The sequence below is a fragment of the Hyalella azteca genome, unplaced genomic scaffold, assembly GCF_000764305.2.
Source record: "Hyalella azteca isolate HAZT.00-mixed unplaced genomic scaffold, Hazt_2.0.2 contig6926, whole genome shotgun sequence".
NCBI lineage: Eukaryota > Metazoa > Arthropoda > Malacostraca > Amphipoda > Hyalellidae > Hyalella > Hyalella azteca.
In genome coordinates, this window is record NW_025937066.1 from 108,457 (window position 1) to 127,097 (window position 18,641).

General features: G+C 39.3%; 1 protein-coding gene across 3 annotated transcripts; it reads right to left on the minus strand.

Annotated features, from left to right (window-relative positions):
• Positions 1-413: 413 nt before the first annotated feature.
• On the minus strand, positions 414-18,595 carry LOC108680222 (TRPM8 channel-associated factor 2). Of its 3 annotated transcripts, none has more exons than XM_047881047.1 (8): positions 17,407-18,595; positions 16,023-16,960; positions 15,639-15,736; positions 14,494-14,710; positions 13,860-14,099; positions 12,975-13,312; positions 12,161-12,239; positions 414-617 (listed from the first exon to the last, which is right to left on the minus strand). In XM_047881047.1, exons 1-8 carry the CDS (start codon positions 18,021-18,023, stop codon positions 445-447), a joined length of 2,700 nt encoding a protein of 899 aa, XP_047737003.1. In that variant the 5' UTR covers positions 18,024-18,595; the 3' UTR covers positions 414-444. The 3 variants fall into 3 exon arrangements, with proteins under 3 accessions (XP_047737003.1, XP_018024495.1, XP_047737002.1); XM_047881046.1 differs by lacking the exon at positions 414-617 and adding an exon at positions 11,722-11,751 and having other exon boundaries at positions 11,987-12,239; XM_018169006.2 differs by lacking the exon at positions 414-617 and having other exon boundaries at positions 11,686-12,239.
• Positions 18,596-18,641: the final 46 nt, after the last annotated feature.

The following is an 18,641-nucleotide window of genomic DNA, read 5'->3' on the forward strand; positions in this document are numbered from 1 at the left end:
AAATGTATGATTTATTGTCCGTAGAGTTTTTGTATCATCTTCACATGCCTCGTATGATCAGCGCTGTTCTTTGTATTCAAGTTCTTATTGTTTGATATGCTTAGTCGCTCTTCGAATACAATAATTTAATCATTTGGTAAATTTTTGTCGATTACATGAAATTACGAATAATAGATATATAATAATATTATTTTTATTACAAATCACTGTAAAGAAATTAATCACTAATTAATCTTCCCTATTTGCCCCCTATATCTATTTTGAATTGTACAAACTGGGTTTTAATAATTTTTTTTAATCGGATTAAAATAATTCAAATTCAATCAAGAAGCCAATTATGCTTTTTCTAACTTCATGGAAAGTTATCCATAAGAAGTAGTGCTGAAATTAAGCACATTCTTAGAAATATTCTTTGCACCAAAATTTTTTAGACCTGAAATCGCACTAGGCATGCTTCTGATACAGTTTCATAGGATCCTCAACCCATTCTTCCAAGACAAAGAGCTTTGCAGCCACCGATTGTTCGATGGGCCAGCCCCAAGCCGCAAAAAATGGGGCTAAATTTTTCTTGACTTGGTTGGAAAAAACTTGAGCGTATGTGTTCATTTTGGACTCATTTGAGCTCCCGGTGGTAGAGGCGATGTACCTCAATGAAGGCGTCCCAACCAAAGGCCTCCTGCAGCTGCTCAAAAAATATAAATAATAATAATATAATGATAATAATAATATCAATAATAATAATAATAATAGTAATAACATTAAATAAATATTAATAAAGAATCAAACCTTTTACAATACATCCAGATTTCGTCAGAAATTGCTTTGGAATAAATGGTAATATGTCAGATAGGAGGAATTCTCGTTAGGTACAAAAACCTTCCTATCTTTGTAGGCTTTTCAACGTTATTGTATGACTCAAACTTGCTCCCTTTCCGACATGTTCTTCGATTCTTTGGCGCCGCTGTTCGGCTGCTAGATGGATGTGTGCTCGATGTGAGGGAACATTCAAGACTTTCTCGTGCACGTAAACTGACCAGAGGTTGCAAGTCGCTTCGGTGGTGTGAGGATAGATCTCCCATTTGGAATTTTGTTGGTTGTGGCCGAGCTCGTGGATAAAGCCCCACATGCCAACTGAAGAAATACGATTCAAATCCACCATTTCTTTCGCCGAAGTGTCGTGAACCATAATGGGGTAGCCACTGTGCATGAAGCCTGTGGGGTTTTGTTTTTTATTATAATAGATTTTAAGCTTGTGATCATAGTTCATCCATACAATAATTATGCGTACTGGTGAGAGGGCAGGGTGGCCGAGTGGTTACAGTTCAGAGTATTACGATTGGAGCAGAGGGTTGCAGGTTCACTGCGACAGTTTCTGGTCAGAATCGGCTAGGAGGCCGGGCGGTTGAGCACAACAAAATTGGAGCAGTGAGTTGCGTGTTCGAGATCGCAACAAGCTGTGAAAGTTCTGCGACGTTAAGAATCGGCGACTAGTCTAATGGTCAAATGAAGACTGGCATCGCTATACTGGACTACTGTAAAGCTGATAACAAACTCATAAATATTTTTATGACCCATTTCATAAACATATTGCAAGAAACGAATTTTTTTCCAAATGCCTCCGTGAAACATTGATGCAAAATAATGAATAGGCAAAATATTCTTGATAAACCATAAAAAATTATAGAAATCCGTTAGTTAGCTACAAGTTGAGGTGATGTGAAGATAACGTGAAATGACCAAGTTTAAATCTGATGAACTGAGCACTTGCAACTGTCAGCCAGGCGGACCTATTTCGTAGTGCCCTTGAATGTTGTACATAGCTGTTTTTTTTTTATTATTATCCATTTTTGTATCTCATTTATTGCTCAACTTTAAATATATGCATAGTTTCCTAAGTTGTGACGTGCCTTCGAAGTTTTGTACCAGAGGTCACGATAATCTCATCGTAGAATAATAATGATAATCACCTGCCGAAATCTGGACAATATCATAATAAAAAATCATCGTCCAGTTGACCAGAGACTCGCATGTGTTGCGAGTAGAATATTTTATTTGAATTATTCGAAACAACGAAACAATGCTTTTATCTAGCAAGGACATTATCATTTGAGCAAACAGCGATGAAAAATTTTCGCCGTGGCCATCTGACTGCTTCCCTTCCGAACATCATTCATATCTACGCGAACAATTGTCCTTGATTAAGAGAAAAATTAATTTTTAATGGATTTTCTTACAATTTGCATCGGTTTTTACATGATAATAAACAGAACAGACATAAAATAATCAGAGAATCAAACCATGTTGCAACATTTTGTTGTAACTTCCTTCAGTTTCGGCTTCCTGAAGGTATTATCTAAATCTCCCTAATTAGCTCCATGTGAGCCGTATTAATCATTAGGCGTAAACCAGGAGATGTGAGGTGTAAATCAATCAGCGTGTATATATTTCAAAAGACTGAATAGAATACTGATAAAATAATACACTTTATCAGTATTCTTACTGATAAAGTAATACATTTTATCAGTATTCTATATAACAAGGCCAAAATTTCTTAAATACTTGCATTGGTTTCAGTAAAATCTTTACAGCCAATAAATATGTTAAGAACAGAGTAAACATTTCTCTCGGAGTTTCTTCTTCTCGATATAATAATATTATCATAGCGAATAATTATAACTATTAGAATAAAGCAGAATAAGTTTCCTCCAATATACCTGCCACTTGCCATCAACAACTTCCTGTGGCACAATGACTGTGATGCGTGCCCCAGGCGGCGCGTACAGGCCGGTGCTCTCCCATCTGCCATGCATTGCTAGTGCAAAATGACCTTTATTATTGATTGCATCGCATTATATTTTAGTTGACAGTAATTTTGCGTCGCATCAAATGATAAACTTAAAGCGCAGAAAAATTACGGTATATAGCTCAAAATTACCTTTAACGCTGCAAAAACATCTTGAGCAAAATCATTAATTTAAGTATTTGACTCAATAAACGTTTGGAGTTTAAAAAAAATGCCTAACGTTATCTTTTGCTCATTAGATGTGATTTTTATTTGATTAAATTGTTAAATAGTAACAACTAGGACTGTTTAAACACAACAACTCGGAAGCTGAGAGGTATTTACCTGCATTGCCAGCCTCGATTTTGATCGACAGTTCGCTTTCAAGATCAAAACTCTGACGATGAGGAAGTAACGTCGCTCTGTCAAGGAGTGCGTCATAAAGATCCGCCGCGACAGCAAGAGCTAACTTTTCTTTGGGCTTTTTAAACTTTTTTTTTATTTTGATTCAAGATGCCATTGTCTACAACCAAATTTTTTAGAGTGGCCACCAGGTTTTCAGAGCAAGGGTTGCAATGATCCCTAATATTCAAGGTCTCAGCGATATCTTTGACAAGGTTTTCGTAAGACTGAACGACATCACTATCGTCTTCGTTAGAAATAAATTGACATAGCATTTCATTAACGCTCGCGCACTGAACGGAGTTGAAAACATCTCCGTTCATCGTGGGTGGCAGAATTCCTACCCCAAGAGGATTCAACACTTTGTTTCCTGGAAATTCCGACACACTTTTCTTCATTAGCTCGAGGTCTGACATGTGCCAGTCACTGCCGCACCAGAGCAGACCTCCTCCCTCCGCCACAAAAGCTTCTATTGCAGCTGGCTGATGTTGAGTCATCGCGCTACAGCAATAAACTCGCACATTATCCAGATCATCTTCCGTGCATTCGAACTTTGGATCCAGTATTTTAGACAAACTGTTCATTTCATCGTCGAAAGCGATAGGTCCTGTAACATCGCTCTTCAAAAGCCATTTGAGGATATTTTGAAGGAAGATTTGGCCGTTCTTAGTCTCGAAGATCGTGCTTTTTGAAGTAGCTACGAATCGGCCAGTCCCGAGTCGTCCAGCTACAGCCAAGCCGCTCCTCTTACACGAGACCGGTACGGGAAAATTCTTCTGGTCGAATGAGAACAACACCGGAGAGTTCCATTCGCATTCCAGGTCTTGGCCGTCTAGTTCACTCAGTAAAATCTTCAAATCGTCGTCTGCTTGGAAATTGATCCTGAGAAGAAATTATTGCATAAATTATTTTGGCGACATCATGCTGCAACGAATATTATTGTTAGATTTGATAGACATTAGAAAAATTTCATGACACTCGAGTGAAATTCCTGTCCACCTATTCAAGCATATATTTAACGTATACATCTCATTCAAGTAACATTTCAAATCATTATACAGTGGTCATTTCAAAGCAAGCCTTGCTCGAATTATACCTGAGAGTTGACTGTTGACAAGGCCTTCGATCCGAAATGTTCACAGGGTTTTCACAGGAAAGGTTCCGTCCTGAGATATAAATTCCCGCAGGAGCTGTGATTAGGTTGCCCGGGAATTCTTCGAGGAGATTCTTGTCCTCATTCTGATACGCCCAATACCAAGCTTGGCCGCCTATCAGAAGTCCCCCTCCGTTTTTCACAAACTGGATCACTTCTTTCTTTTTAAAATTTTCATACGCAGTGCAGCAAAATACGTCTATGTTTTGTAAATCGTCGGAAAGCGTCACTGTGAATTCCTTCTCATCAAGAATATTCTTGAGCCTATGTAAGCTTCTGCTGATACCTATAGTCTTTCCATGACTTGTTTGAAGCCAAGCCAAGGCATTGCGTACAAATGATTGAAACTCTTCCCTGAAGAGGTATGCTTCGTGTGATAGGACGACAATCCTTCATTTACCGTGTGTCGCAGCTGCGATCAGAACCTCGCCAGTTTCGAGAGCGCTTATGGGCACAGGGTTCGCTCCTGTTAAGATCAGTTCGCAGGGAATACAACTGATGTTGTGGCAGAGCTTGTCGATGCCGCTTGTTAGGCATTGGTAAATTTCATCGGGATCCATTCTGCATTAAATGGTTGTTAACCATGAACTCAAAGTGAGCATGTATGTGATGTATAATTAACTAAAGCTGACAGAAGTTTTTAAAATTTCTCTGCCTAATGAACTTGCTTTCATTCATACTGCAGTTGATAAAATTATAGATTATTAATAGCATTCGTAATCTATTCCGTTATTCAAGTCTATTCCACATCATAAGCGTTTTTTTTTCTTCAATGGGAGTTGGGTTTATTTTTATTGACTAGGTCAACGGGATGTTAAAGAATGTAAGAAAGATATATGAAAGATAGGGAAAGAATTTGATTTAACGGTTAAGAAGCAGGGAATGGAAAGACAGGCTAGCCTCAAACTATATAAAATGAAAGAGATACCGAACCATGAATGCATGAATGATGGTAGTAAGAGTGGGGAACTGAATGTTCTGTGTGAAAGTAAATGCCTTAACCTTTTAATTTCAGATATAGATTTACCGTCAACAATGCTATTCGTACCGAGTGGTTTGTGATAGCCAGTCACGAAAGTCACGTCAGTCACGAAAGGGTTAAGTGTGAAGGGATGTAAATTGTACATACAGATGCGATGAAAGTAGAAAAGATGGGTGCTTCATGTGTGATCGAGATGCAAGGGAAACTGTTGAATAAATGATGATGATGGAGTAAGATGCATATGAGAGAAAGACTGGATATGTTGAGAGTGATACTGTATGCCAAGGGTGAGGGTGATGGCGCGGTGTACGTCGGAAGAGATGTTTAGAGAATATAAGAAGAAAGAGGGACAGGGCTAGATTGAGGGGATTGGAGGCGGTAAAGGTTTATGGAAATAAGTAATAATAATACAAATAATAATGATACAAAGCGACAATTTGTTATGAGGTTCCTATGGATACGTCGATAACGCAGGCTTGGAAGCTCGGATAATTAATCTTACTTCGTTAGACTTGCTCTGTAAGCCAGGAATTATACCTGTTACACCTGTTCAAGCTCCGGTGACCACACAGCGTTCCAAACTCCAGGTGAGCGCGTGCTAATGTGACAAAGAGAAGCTTTATAGTCTCCGTTTTGTTTCTTATCATGCTCTTAGCGTATGCTCTTATCTTATCGTAAGCTGCACTAACAGCTGCACTGACTGCTGAACTGTCGGCTGCTCTGACTGCGGCACTAACGGCTGCACTAACAGCTGCACTGACTGCTGATCTGTCGGCTGCTCTGACTGCAGCACTGACGGCTGCACTGACTGCTGAACTGTCGGCTGCTCTGACTGCAGCATTAACAACTGCAGCAGCACTGACTACTGAACGTTCGGCTGATCAGATTGTAGCACTAACAGCTGCACTGACTGCTGAAAGGTCGGATGTTCTGATTGTAGCACAAACAGCTGCACTGACTGCTGAAAGGTCGGATGTTCTGATTGTAGCACAAACAGCTGCACTGATTGCTGAAGTGTCGGTCTGAGTGTGCGGCCCAACCCGGTGATATTTCACCCAAAACGTGGGTACGTCTTGACGTTCAAATTAGTACTAGCGAGGCAGTAAATGGAATATTAAATTAAACGTACTCGTTGCCGTCACATCCTTGGAAGCAATAATGGCAACATTAACATAACGTACGATGCAGTGATGGCAACATTAACATAGCGTACGATGCAGTGATGGCAACATTAACATATCGTACGATGCAGTGATGGCAATGAAAATCGGACAGATTCCTGAAGTTTATTTGTTAAAGTCAGCGTTAAGAATCAGCCCATTTTTGGCCCATAGCAAATATTAGGAATCGTAGAATTTTTATATCAAGCTGCGGGCGTCGATACTTCAACTCGCTGGTTTAATTGTGGTGATCTTAACCACTCTACATTCTCGAAGTTGGGGCTAATCGAAACCATCGATTCAACATTAACATAGAATTAATAAAATCTGACTATGCTTTGACAACACATGATCCCCTATCATAATTTAAGGCAAAATACTTCCCCGGATTTAAAAAAACTCTTCGTTTATTTTTACACGACTTAATCGAATTATAATCTGCCAAGAAAAGAGCCCCAAATACCAAATAACTACAATTCTACGCTACTTATTATGAAATTTGAATGTCGAAGATAGAAGCAAAGCTTCAGAAATTATGAAACAAAAATTATTAGGGTATATTTCGGTTTTAAATTACTTCACTTGATTCACTAAATCTAAGAGTTTTTCATCACAGGCAACATAGAACATTTAATTTATCTTCACACGTTGAGTGTGGCTCGACCCATCACGGTTGCCAAATGGCCTAAAGACGGCCAAGTCCGCGGACAGAAAAAAAATATTGTTCAATTTTTACTAGTAAATTTATAGGTTCCGGTGCAAAAATTTAATTTTTTTTGTTTATTAAAATTTCATAAGAAAGTACGCCATCATAAATTTTTTCCGTCTAATGCAATTAAAAAAAAAATAAATAGCGGAATTTAACAGAAACAAATTCCCTGCAACTCCTCGATGGGTCTTGCCGTACTCAACGTGTTAACTTGTGTATACGTGAATGTGAACAACAAGCTTAGAATGTTCTGCGATGTTAAGAATCAGCGACAGGTCTGACGGTCTCATGAGCTGTGTGGTGCAGTGGTGAGAGACTCTGTCTCTCGCACCCAGCTCCCGGGTTCGAGTCCCACTGAGGATGAGTTCTTCCGGAAAGCTCAGCTCATGGTCAACTCAGCCATTCATCCAACTCTGGTTGATAAATGAGTACCTGGCTTGTCCAGGGTGTTGTGTAATGCAAAAATGGTTCTGGCGGGCCAGCGAGCCAGTGATGGTCGTGGAACTACCAGTGGCACCAAGTGCCCGGAAAAACTGACCTATCACCCCTCTCCCTTACCTAGTTGCCACTACCAGGATGGGCAATTACATGCACACACACACACACGGTCTCATGAAGGCTGACATCGCTATTCTGTACTACTGTTCCATACTAATAACCTTGGTACTTGGTACGTGGTAATCTTGGTACCTGTTTCGGACGTAGCAGTCCCAGGCCACGATGGATCGCCGCCTCTGATTATCGTTCATCCGCCCCTCATTTGGGCCACCTGATGCACGATGTTGTTGCTTGCTTCTCGCCGCTGGTAGTGTTGCAGTGGAGGTCGATCTGGGATTGTGCCCAGGAAAAGGTCCAGTTGTCTCTTGAAGGTCTCCAGGGTGAATTCCTCCTCTCTTAGATCCTTTGGTAGGACGTTAAACAGCCTTTGCCCTGCCACGGAAAGTGATCCTTCCCGCAAGGATTGAAATCTGACTGCGGATCTGTTACGTAGTGGGGGGATCTTGCAGAGTCCCCCCCTTCTCTCGTTATGATATGTCTCAATCCTGAAGGTCTCGCTCTCGAAGTTTGGCACCATTCCGGTTATCATTTTCCATGAGTACAGAATGACACACCTCTCCCGTCTCCTCTGCAGAGAGTACAGACCCAGGCGCCTCAACCTCTCACTGTAGTTCAACTCTTCCAATCCCTCTGATCCTGGAAGCGAAGGATCGCTGGACACCTTCCAGTTGCCGCACTGCGGCGAGTGTGACGGGGTCCAGAGCTGGCAGCAGTATTCAAGAATTGGTATTACAGGAGCACTAAAGAATGTGATCATCGGTTCCGCTTCTCTTGAACAAAGTCGTACCATAAATATTTGTATGACCTCTTCCATAAATATGTTGACTAAGAACGAATTATATTCAAAATACTTTAGCAAAAATTGATGCAAAATAAAAAATAGGTAAAATGCACATGATAAAACATCAGAAATTCAGAGAAATATGTTAGTTAGCTACAAATTGAGGTAGCGAAAGGATAACGTGGAATGACCGATGTACAATCTGATGAAGTGAGCACCTGCAACTGTCAGCCGGACGGACCAATTTCGTAGTGCCCTTGAATGTTGCACTTGAATGTTGCAATGTTGCCATGGCCAATATCCATTTTTGTGTTTCATTCTTTACGCACCTTTGAACAAAGTCATAGTTTCCTAAGTTGTATCGTGTCTTCGAGGTTTTGCACCAGACGTCACGATAACCTCATCGTAGAATAACAACGATAATCACCTGCCGAAATCTGGACGTCGGCAACAATGCGTTCAGGTCTCGGGAACTGCTCTGGAATGGCGGAGAGACGTGCGACGTGACGCATTATATATCAATGCCAAAAACTCTTAAATATTAAGCTGACACTTCCTTCAGTTTCGGCTTCCTGAAGGCATTATCTAAATCTCCCTAATCAGCTCCCAGTGATAAGCGTATAAATCAACAGGCGTTAATCAGGAAGTGTGAGGTGTAAATCAATCAGCGTGCATAAATGACAAGTTTCCCAGAATACATTTTATCAGTATTCTATATCAAGGCCAAAAATACTTAAATACTTGCATTGGTTTCAGTAAAATGTTTTGCAGCCAATTAATATATTAACAACAGATTAAACATTTCTCTCGGAGTTTCTTCTTCTCGTTATAATAATATTATCATAGCGAATAATTATAACTATTAGAATAAAGCAGAATAAGTTTCCTCCAATATACCTGCCACTTGCCATCAACAACTTCTTGTGGCACAATGATTGTGATGCGTGCCCCAGGCGGCGCGTACAGGCCGGTGCTCTCCCATCTGCCATGCATTGCTAGTGCAAAATGACCTTTAATATTGATTGCATCGCATTACATTACATTTTACTGATAGAAATTTTACGTCGCATCAAATGACAAACTAAGAGCAAAGTAAAATTACGATGCAGTGATAACAACATTAACATAGCGTACTATGCGGTGATGGCAATGAAAATCGGACAGATTCCTGAAGTTTATTTGTTAAAGTCAGCGTTAAGAATCAGCCCATTTTTGGCCCATAGCAAATATTAGGAATCGTAGAATTTTTATATCAAGCTGCGGGCGTCGATACTTCAACTCGCTGGTTTAATTGTGGTGATCTTAACCACTCTACCTTCACGAAGTTGGGGCTGATCGAAACCATCGATTCAACATTAACATAGAATTAATAAAATCTGACTATGCTCTGACAACACATGATCCCCTATCATAATTTAAGGCAAAATACTTCACCGGATCTAAAAAACTCTTCGTTTATTTTTACACGACTTAATTGAATTATAATCTGCCAAAAAGAGCCCAAAATACCAAATAACTACAATTCTACGCTACTTATTAGGATTTGTTAAAGTCAGCGTTAAGAATCAGCCCATTTTTGGCCCATAGCAAATATTAGGAATCGTAGAATTTTTATATCAAGCTGCGGGCGTCGATACCTCAACTCGCTTGTTTAATTGTGGTGTTCTTAACCACTCTACCTTCCCGAAGTTGGGGCTGATCGAAACCATCGATTCAACATTAACATAGAATTAACAAAATCTGACTATGCTTTGACAACACATGATCCCCTATCATAATTTAAGGCAAAATACTTCACCGGATCTAAAAAACTCTTCGTTGATTTTTACACGACTTAATTGAATTATAATCTGCCAAAAAAGAGCCCCAAATACCAAATAACTACAATTCTACGCTACTTATTAGGGAATTTGAATGGCGAAGATAAACCCAAAGCTTCAGAAACTATAGAACAAAAATTGTAATGGTTTATTTGTGTTTTGAATTACTTCACATGGGTCACTATTTCTAACAGTTTCTCATAACGGGCAACATAGAACATTTAATTTATCTTCACACGTTGAGTGTGGCTTGATCCACCATGGTTGTCAAATGGCTTAAAAACGGCCAAGACCTCGGACAAAAATATTATTTCAATGTTTACTATTAAATTTGTAGGTTCCGGTGTAAAAATTAAAATTTAAAATTTTTCGTGCTTATTAAATTATAATATGGAAGTGCACCATCATAAATTTTTTCCGTCTAATGTAATTAAAAAAAATGAATAGCGGAATTTGTCCAGACAAAGAGTCTCTGCAACTCACCGATGGGTCTTGCCGTGCCTTACTTAACGTGTTAACTTGTGTACGTCACAAATGACCGATGATGGTGTATGCCACCATCATCTCTTCACATCCGTCACTAACACAAAATGTTTGTGTCTTACAAGGACACCAATATATATTGGTCTATATAAACTTGTATATCATTAACTTAAATATCTATATATTAAAATATATGCCTCAAATGATCATCATTGTTCTACACTCTCTTAGTCTTTATTTGCAGACTTACTTCTTTACTCCATCATAGTCCAATAAATTAATCATATCCTAAATGTTCAGATATTACAGAATATTCTGCTAAATTTTGTAAATAGGCTCGAGCAAGAAATAAATCATGCTTTTCTCCCCGCCACTATCTTTTCTCTGCAAAATTGGTGTAATTCAGCAGAAGCTTTTCTTTTATGCAAGTTTGATTGAAGACCAGAGCATGCTTATTATTAATAATCTTCTTCTTCGTTCTTTCAAAGAGTCGAACAAAATTTTTTGCTGGAGCCGAAAGATTAAAAAGCAGGTTAACAAAGGACATTTTAATAGACTGCAACGTTTCGAAAATACAATATTCGCTATCAAGCAGGTGAAGGTTTTGCAAGACTTGAAATTGAACTTTAGGAAATGACAGGAGTACAAATCAAGGGTATTGTGGATACAGTTAGAAGTCCAAGCTTAAAATTACTCTGAAAACTAATTCAGCGTCCGGAAGAATCCTGTAGTTTCGAGGTTGATAGCTGGAGACTCGTCCTTGATAATGAGGGCCTCAGCTATCGCCAGTCTCGATGGGTCAGGGCACCGCATAACTATGCTGGTGCAGGCCTCCAATGTCGCTCGGGTGATGGTCTCATTGTGAGCCTCCCGCATGTGGTTCTTAGGTCCTCCAGATTGTAGATGGTCTTCATGCATGCTCTGCATGACATGAAAGCATGCTCAAGCTGGTCTTACATATAACTATTCTCTGCAGTGGACGAATCTGGCGCTAATCATGAGCTTATTATATGATAGAACACTTATGATAAATTTTCAGCCAGGAAGCCTGTTAGGATTTTCGAACTCCATCAAAAATAATTTACACAAAAATCGCAAGGGAACGTTACAATTGCATAAAAGCTAAATTATTTACGATTAGTTTTACGGAACTTACACTAGGCATGCTTCTGATATAGTTTCATAGGATCCTCAACCCAGTCTTCCAAGACAGAGAGCTTTTCAGCCATCGATTGTTCGATGGGCCATCCCCAAGCCGCAAAAAATGGGGCTAAATTTTTCTTGACTTGGTTGGAGAAAACTTGAGCGTATGTGTTCATTTTGGACTCATTTGAGCTCCCGGTCTCCTCCATGCCGTGGTAGAGGCGGTGTACCTCAATGAAGGCGTCCCAACCAAAGGCCTCTTGCAGCTGCTCAAAAAGGCACTTCTTAGCAATACATTCAGATTTCGTAGGGAAATGCTATGTATAAATAGGTTATAAATCAGATAGGAGTAAACCACGCCTGGCATAAAATATTTCAATTTATTTAAGCTTCCCAACATTATTGAAAGGGTAAACCTGTCATTCACGACAAGATCCGAAGTATAGCATGAAGTTTTGAAAGATTATTATATAATTTTGATCTCTGCTTCACATTATATTCTAATATAATAATAATAATATTTATATCAGCATTAGAACGGCAAACAGTTTCAATGAAATTTTGCATATGGTTCATATATCAATGAGCAATTCCGGTTACTAACGAAGAGTTGTGCAATTTCTACCACTGATGTTTTAATTTCATCAATCATTAATATTTCTATCACTATAGTGTTGGGAAGCGAGCTAGTAATTCTCAAATAGGTAATTAAACGCAATTAAAACATGCATGGATACGTGACAAAGCATCCAATTAAAAAAAATGTTCAATTTAACCAAATTACACAAAAAAACTGAACATATAATTTTAACTAAACCAGCACTCAGAATATCAAAAAATTGGGAGAATAAAAGACTCACGTAGTAGCCATGTTGGTAAATGCTCAGGCAAGAACAAGGCATAAACGTTTTCGAATTAACCATAGTAAATCAATGTAATCCGGTAAATGTTACAAGGCCTTTTACATGTTGTAAATGTTACAAGCTTTACAGAAAACGCACCTGCAGGTAAGTTTCAAGGCAGGTCCACACATGCCATGTACTCAAACTTGCTCCCTTTCCGACATGTTCTTCGATTCTTTGGCGCCGTTTTTCGGCCGCTAGGCAGCCGTGTGCTCGATGTGAGGGAACATTCAAGACTTTCTCGTGCACGTAAATTGACCAGAGGTTGCAAGTCGCTTCGGTGGTGTGAGGACAGATCTCCCATTTGGAGTTTTGTTGGTTGTGGCCGAGCTCGTGGATAAAGCCCCACAAGCCAACTGAAGAAATACGCTCTAAATCCACCATTTCTTTCGCTGAAGTGTCGTGAACCATAATGGGGTAGCCAGAGTGCATGGATCCTGAGGGGTTTTGTTTTCGGTTATAATATGTTTAAAGCTTGCAATTATTGGGCTCCCACGTTGAGAATAATCTCATACAGAATTATGTTTGCATTTGATAAACATGATAACGTGCAATCGAAGCAAGAAGGAAGGAACGTTGTGCAGGGAACAAATTGTTTCGAAACTGAATGAAAAATTTAAGTAAAATAATAAAGAAAAAGAAGAAGCCTATTACTCGTATCTATACCACACGACGAGTGTGGAGTAGAATTCAGATTGTAAATGAAGAATAAATCTCCGAAAATGGATGTGCATAAACATTTTGAGATGAAGATTGAGCGAGGAAAATAAAAAACCTCCTGACATCGGGAATGACAAAATATGTAAGAATTTTTTATTTTTTGTTCATCTAAGCAAGGCTAAAGTTGGCTTTATAAAAAATGTCGTCGAACAATAAGCACAGTAAAATCATAATGTATTCAATCATTAAAGGGATCTCATTATAATTTAAAAGGGAAGGACAAAGAAAATGACCGAAAATGCAATTTTATGAACAGAGCATCACCTGCCGAAATCTGGACGTCGGCAACAATGCGTTCAGGTCTCGGGAACTGCTCTGGAATGGCGGAGAGACGTGCGACGTGACGCATTATTTCGTTCCAGAGTTGCAGCACCGGGCGAGGGTCGTCCAGGTCTCGGATGAAGCTGGAGGGGAGCGTCAGGATGATGTTGTCGGCCGCAAGCTCGGCCCAAGGTGCGGGGTGGTGCCGTATTTCTTGTTGCCACTCGAGCACCGTGTTACTGCCTTCAATAAATAAAAATCAGTTAATAAACAAGGCGAAAAATTACTTTACTTAATTTTTAAGCGTATTTTTTGTTGACTTCAATTGAAAATGGTTCGGATAAGTATCTTAGTTTAACAGAAGCAGCTAGTATGATTCACTGGGTCAAAAAAATCTACAGTTTTTTAAAAAAATGATCTTCTTAAAAGTTCAAGCAATCTTTTGTTCGATTTTGGCTTCTAAGGTCAGTTCTTGACGGTCACATCCAGTGCTTTATATCGAGATTACAAAACTTTGAAATGTACTTGATATTTTTTTATTTTAATATGTTCCATTCAGCCACGGCATGCGAGATAAAATTAAATGATAAAAGATAATTCCACGGAACGCACGATAAAACAAGACTATGAACCCAACCTTTCAGTGCAAAGTAGGGAGCTCTGACGACGTTTTTAAATGTAACCTCAAGTTGACCAAGTTTGCTATTCGCCGGCACGATGAAGTAGATGAGGCCGCCCCACAGATATTCAATCTTGAGAACCTGTTGCTTTATTGGCACACGTCGCACCGCCACGGGAGCTCTCCTTAGCTCGGATATATTAAATAGATTGTCTGTTTGACAACCAATCTGCACCTGCCAGCATATCATTGAATTCTACTTATTTTGTATGCTAAAAACCGTTTATTGTAATAATGATTAAATAATAGTCTTGTTGATATTAAATAATACGACTGATCAGATATTCGCACCTGCGCGAACCAGGATATCGTTGGAAATTAGAATAACCAGTGGGATAAAGAAGCGGAACAAATTAGCAGTAGAGCAATGCCAGCCATTGAAATCTGTCTAGTTGATCTAATAGTGCTAGTACAACTAGTTGAATAGCCAGCCTATTAGTTGCAATATATTGCCTGCGAGCACCGTAGGAAATTTATTTATTTATTGTTACGACGATATTCTTTATGACTGTTGATATTTTTAATGCTTCGTGTTTTCTATTCATTATCCATTTTTAATAAAGGCTTGAAATATTTTATTTGTAGCAAACAATCAGTTTTGCATACGAAAAGGCTTTTTTCGTATTGTCTACTGCCTTATTTTACTCATGAGAAAAAAGCGCTATCGTAAGCAAAACTGATTGTTTACTACGAATAAACTATTTCAAGCCACAAATTAAAAATGGAAAATAAATAGAAACACTAATCATGGAAAATATCAATGAATATATTGGGAGCAAACGGTAATGAGAAATCTAAAATTTATGGTCTGAATATCCCGCAATCAGCAACTGCGAGACTAAATCCATTAGGGTATTCGTATGAAAAGTTCTTAAAATATACAGTTTCAAATTCAAAAACAAGGCTAGAAACTCTGTAAGACCTTCACTGCTTGGTTGCTGTGAAAAGATTTGTAGCCTATACGTACATAGTTTGACAACGATTTGGTATTTTCTCTCGGAAATGGTGGTAGCAATAAATTAGTAGATATCAATAAATGATGATTATAGCGAAAGACGATGATAATCAGAATGAAGACACTAATTATTTATGCTGCTAAATACCTGCCACTTTCCGTCTACTATTTCCTGTGGCACAACTATAGTAATGGGTGTTGCAGGAGGGGTGTAGAAGCCTGTGCTCTCCCACCTACACTGCGCGGCTGAAAAAAAAGTATACGATTAGTTTACGTCGCACCAAGCGATTATTTCAAGCGAAAATAAACTCCCAATGTATAGCTCGAAATTAACTTTACAGGTGTAAAAAAGTGTCTTGCGCAAAATCACTAAGTTACGTAAGTCATGATCTCAATAGGAGTTTCGTAAATTAACATTGGCTTATTGTTTGTGGAGTTAATTTTTTGAATTTATGATTTATTTTAAAAGATAATTATATATAGTAATGAGGACAGTCAGGCTACAACAATTTTGAAGCTGAGAGGTATTTACCTGCATTGCCAGCCTCGATTTTGATCGACAGTTCCTTTTCAAGATCAAAACTCTGACGATGAGGAAGTAACGTCGCTTTGTCAGTGAGTGCGTCATAAAGATCCGCCGCGACAGCAAGAGCTAACTTTTCTTTGGGCTTTTTAAACTCTTTTTCATTTTGATCCAAGATGCCATTGTCTACAACCAAATCTTTCAGTGTAGTTACCAACATGTCATAGCTTGGGTTCGGATAATCTCTAATTTTCAAGGCTTCAGCGATATCTTTGACAAGGTTTTCGTAAGGCCTTACGACATCACAATCGTTTTCGTTAGAAATAAATTGAGATAGCATTTCATTAACGCTCGTGCAACGAACAGAGTTGAACACATCTCCGTTCATCGTGGGTGGCAGAATTCCCACCCCAAGAGGATTCAACACTTTGTTTCCTGGAAATTCCGACACACTTTTCTTCATTAGCTCGAGGTCTGACATGTGCCAGTCACTGCCGCACCAGAGCAGACCTCCTCCCTCCGCCACAAAAGCTTCTATTGCAGCTGGCTGATGTTGAGTCATCGCGCTACAGCAATAAACTCGCACATTATCCAGATCATCTTCCGTGCATTCGAACTTTGGATCCAGTATTTTAGACAAACTGTTCATTTCATCGTCGAAAGCGATAGGTCCTGTAACATCGCTCTTCAAAAGCCATTTGAGGATATTTTGAAGGAAGATTTGGCCGTTCTTAGTCTCGAAGATCGTGCTTTTTGAAGTAGCTACGAATCGGCCAGTCCCGAGTCGTCCAGCTACAGCCAAGCCGCTCCTCTTACACGAGACCGGTACGGGAAAATTCTTCTGGTCGAATGAGAACAACACAGCAGAATTCCAGTCGCACTCCAGATCCTGGCCGTCTAGTTCACTCAGTAAAATCTTCAAATCGTCATCCTCTTGGAAATTAAGCCTGAGAATGAATGAGTGTTAATAATTCTGCAATAATAATGCTGCAGCGAACTCATTTGTTAGTTGATGGGCAATGATCAAGATCTTGTTTGCTCCAGTGAAATTTCTGATCAACTAACTACTATGGCATATATTTAACGTATTTGGAATATACAGTAAGTTAATTCAGAACAAAAAATAGGAATTTACACGAAAGAGAGTAAAACCTAGGTATAAAAAAATGAAACCGGAACATTAAAACCTGTCAATACACCATGGCTTGATAATTCGTATAGTTATAATCTTGGAATTGTGAATCGATAGCTTTATTGTTCCGGTATCTTATTTTCTTTATGTATTTAATTTATTTCTTGCATTTTTTCGATTTAGCATATTTATTTTACACATCATTACAAGCCATACATTGCTACTGGTCCTAGATAATCTCAAGCAACATTGGCCCAGTACCTGAGACTGGGCTGATGGCAAGGCCTTCTTCCAGAAACATTCACAGTCCCACGACAGCCAACACTGCGCCCGGAGAAATAAATTCCCGCAGGAGCTGTGATTTGGTTGCCTGGAAATTCTTCCAAGACATTCTTGTCCGTGTTCTGAGACGCCCAATGCCAAGCTTGGCCGCCTATCAGAAGTCCCCCACCATTCTTCACAAACTGGAGCACTTTTTTCTTTTGAAAATCTCCTTCACATGCGCAACAAAATACGTCTATGTTTTCCAAATCATCGCAATGCGTCACTGTGAATTCCTTATCATCTAGGATATTCTTGAGCCTATGTAAGCTTTTGCTGATACCTATAGTCTTTCCATGGCATGATTGAAGCCAAACTAAGGCATTGAGTATAAATGATCGAAACTCATCCCTGATGATGTATCCTTCGTGTGAGAGGACGACAATCCTGCCTTTACCGTAGATGGCTGCTGCGATCAGAACTTCGCCGGACTCCAGTGCGCTTATGGGCACAGGGTTCGATCCTGTTAAGATCAGTTCGCTGGGAACACAACTGATGTTGTGGCTAAGCTCGTCAATGCCGCGTGTTAGGCAGTGGTAAATTCCATCGGGATCCATACTATTCTGAATAGGATTAGGCGTGAGCTATCCCTGGACAAATTATCGACATATAATAACCTAAAGAATGAAAAAGGTTAATAGTTTGGAATTACATTAATATCATTCATGCTGAAACTGATACAACTGCAAAATATTCATATTAGCTCGTAATCTATTTAGCAGTCACGACGTAATCGTTTTTATTTCTAGCTATTTTTGCAACATTAACGTATTTTTATTCGCTGAAAGCGACTTACCGATACTAGCTAAGTGTTAATGTGATCTAAATTCAGCCTATTATCACTTATCGACATCTGATTTCACTACTTTGGTGCCATAAAACTACTCAGCGTTACTGAAGTACACTGAGCTCTTCTGACTGAACGCTTCTCACTGAACGCTTCTCACTGAACGCTGCACTGAACGCTGCACTGAACGCTGCACTGAGCGCGGCGCTGTTGGCTGCACTGACGCTCAAGTTGCCACGCAAGTGTTCGGCGCGCAGCTGCTATACTTGTGTGACCTTGTATTATGAATGCTTGTGTGATGCATGATTGTGTGTTCCTAGTATTAGTCAGAGTCATGCACGAAACAGTATTTTCTTGTATGCAGGCCTGCAGGCCCCAACGTTCACAC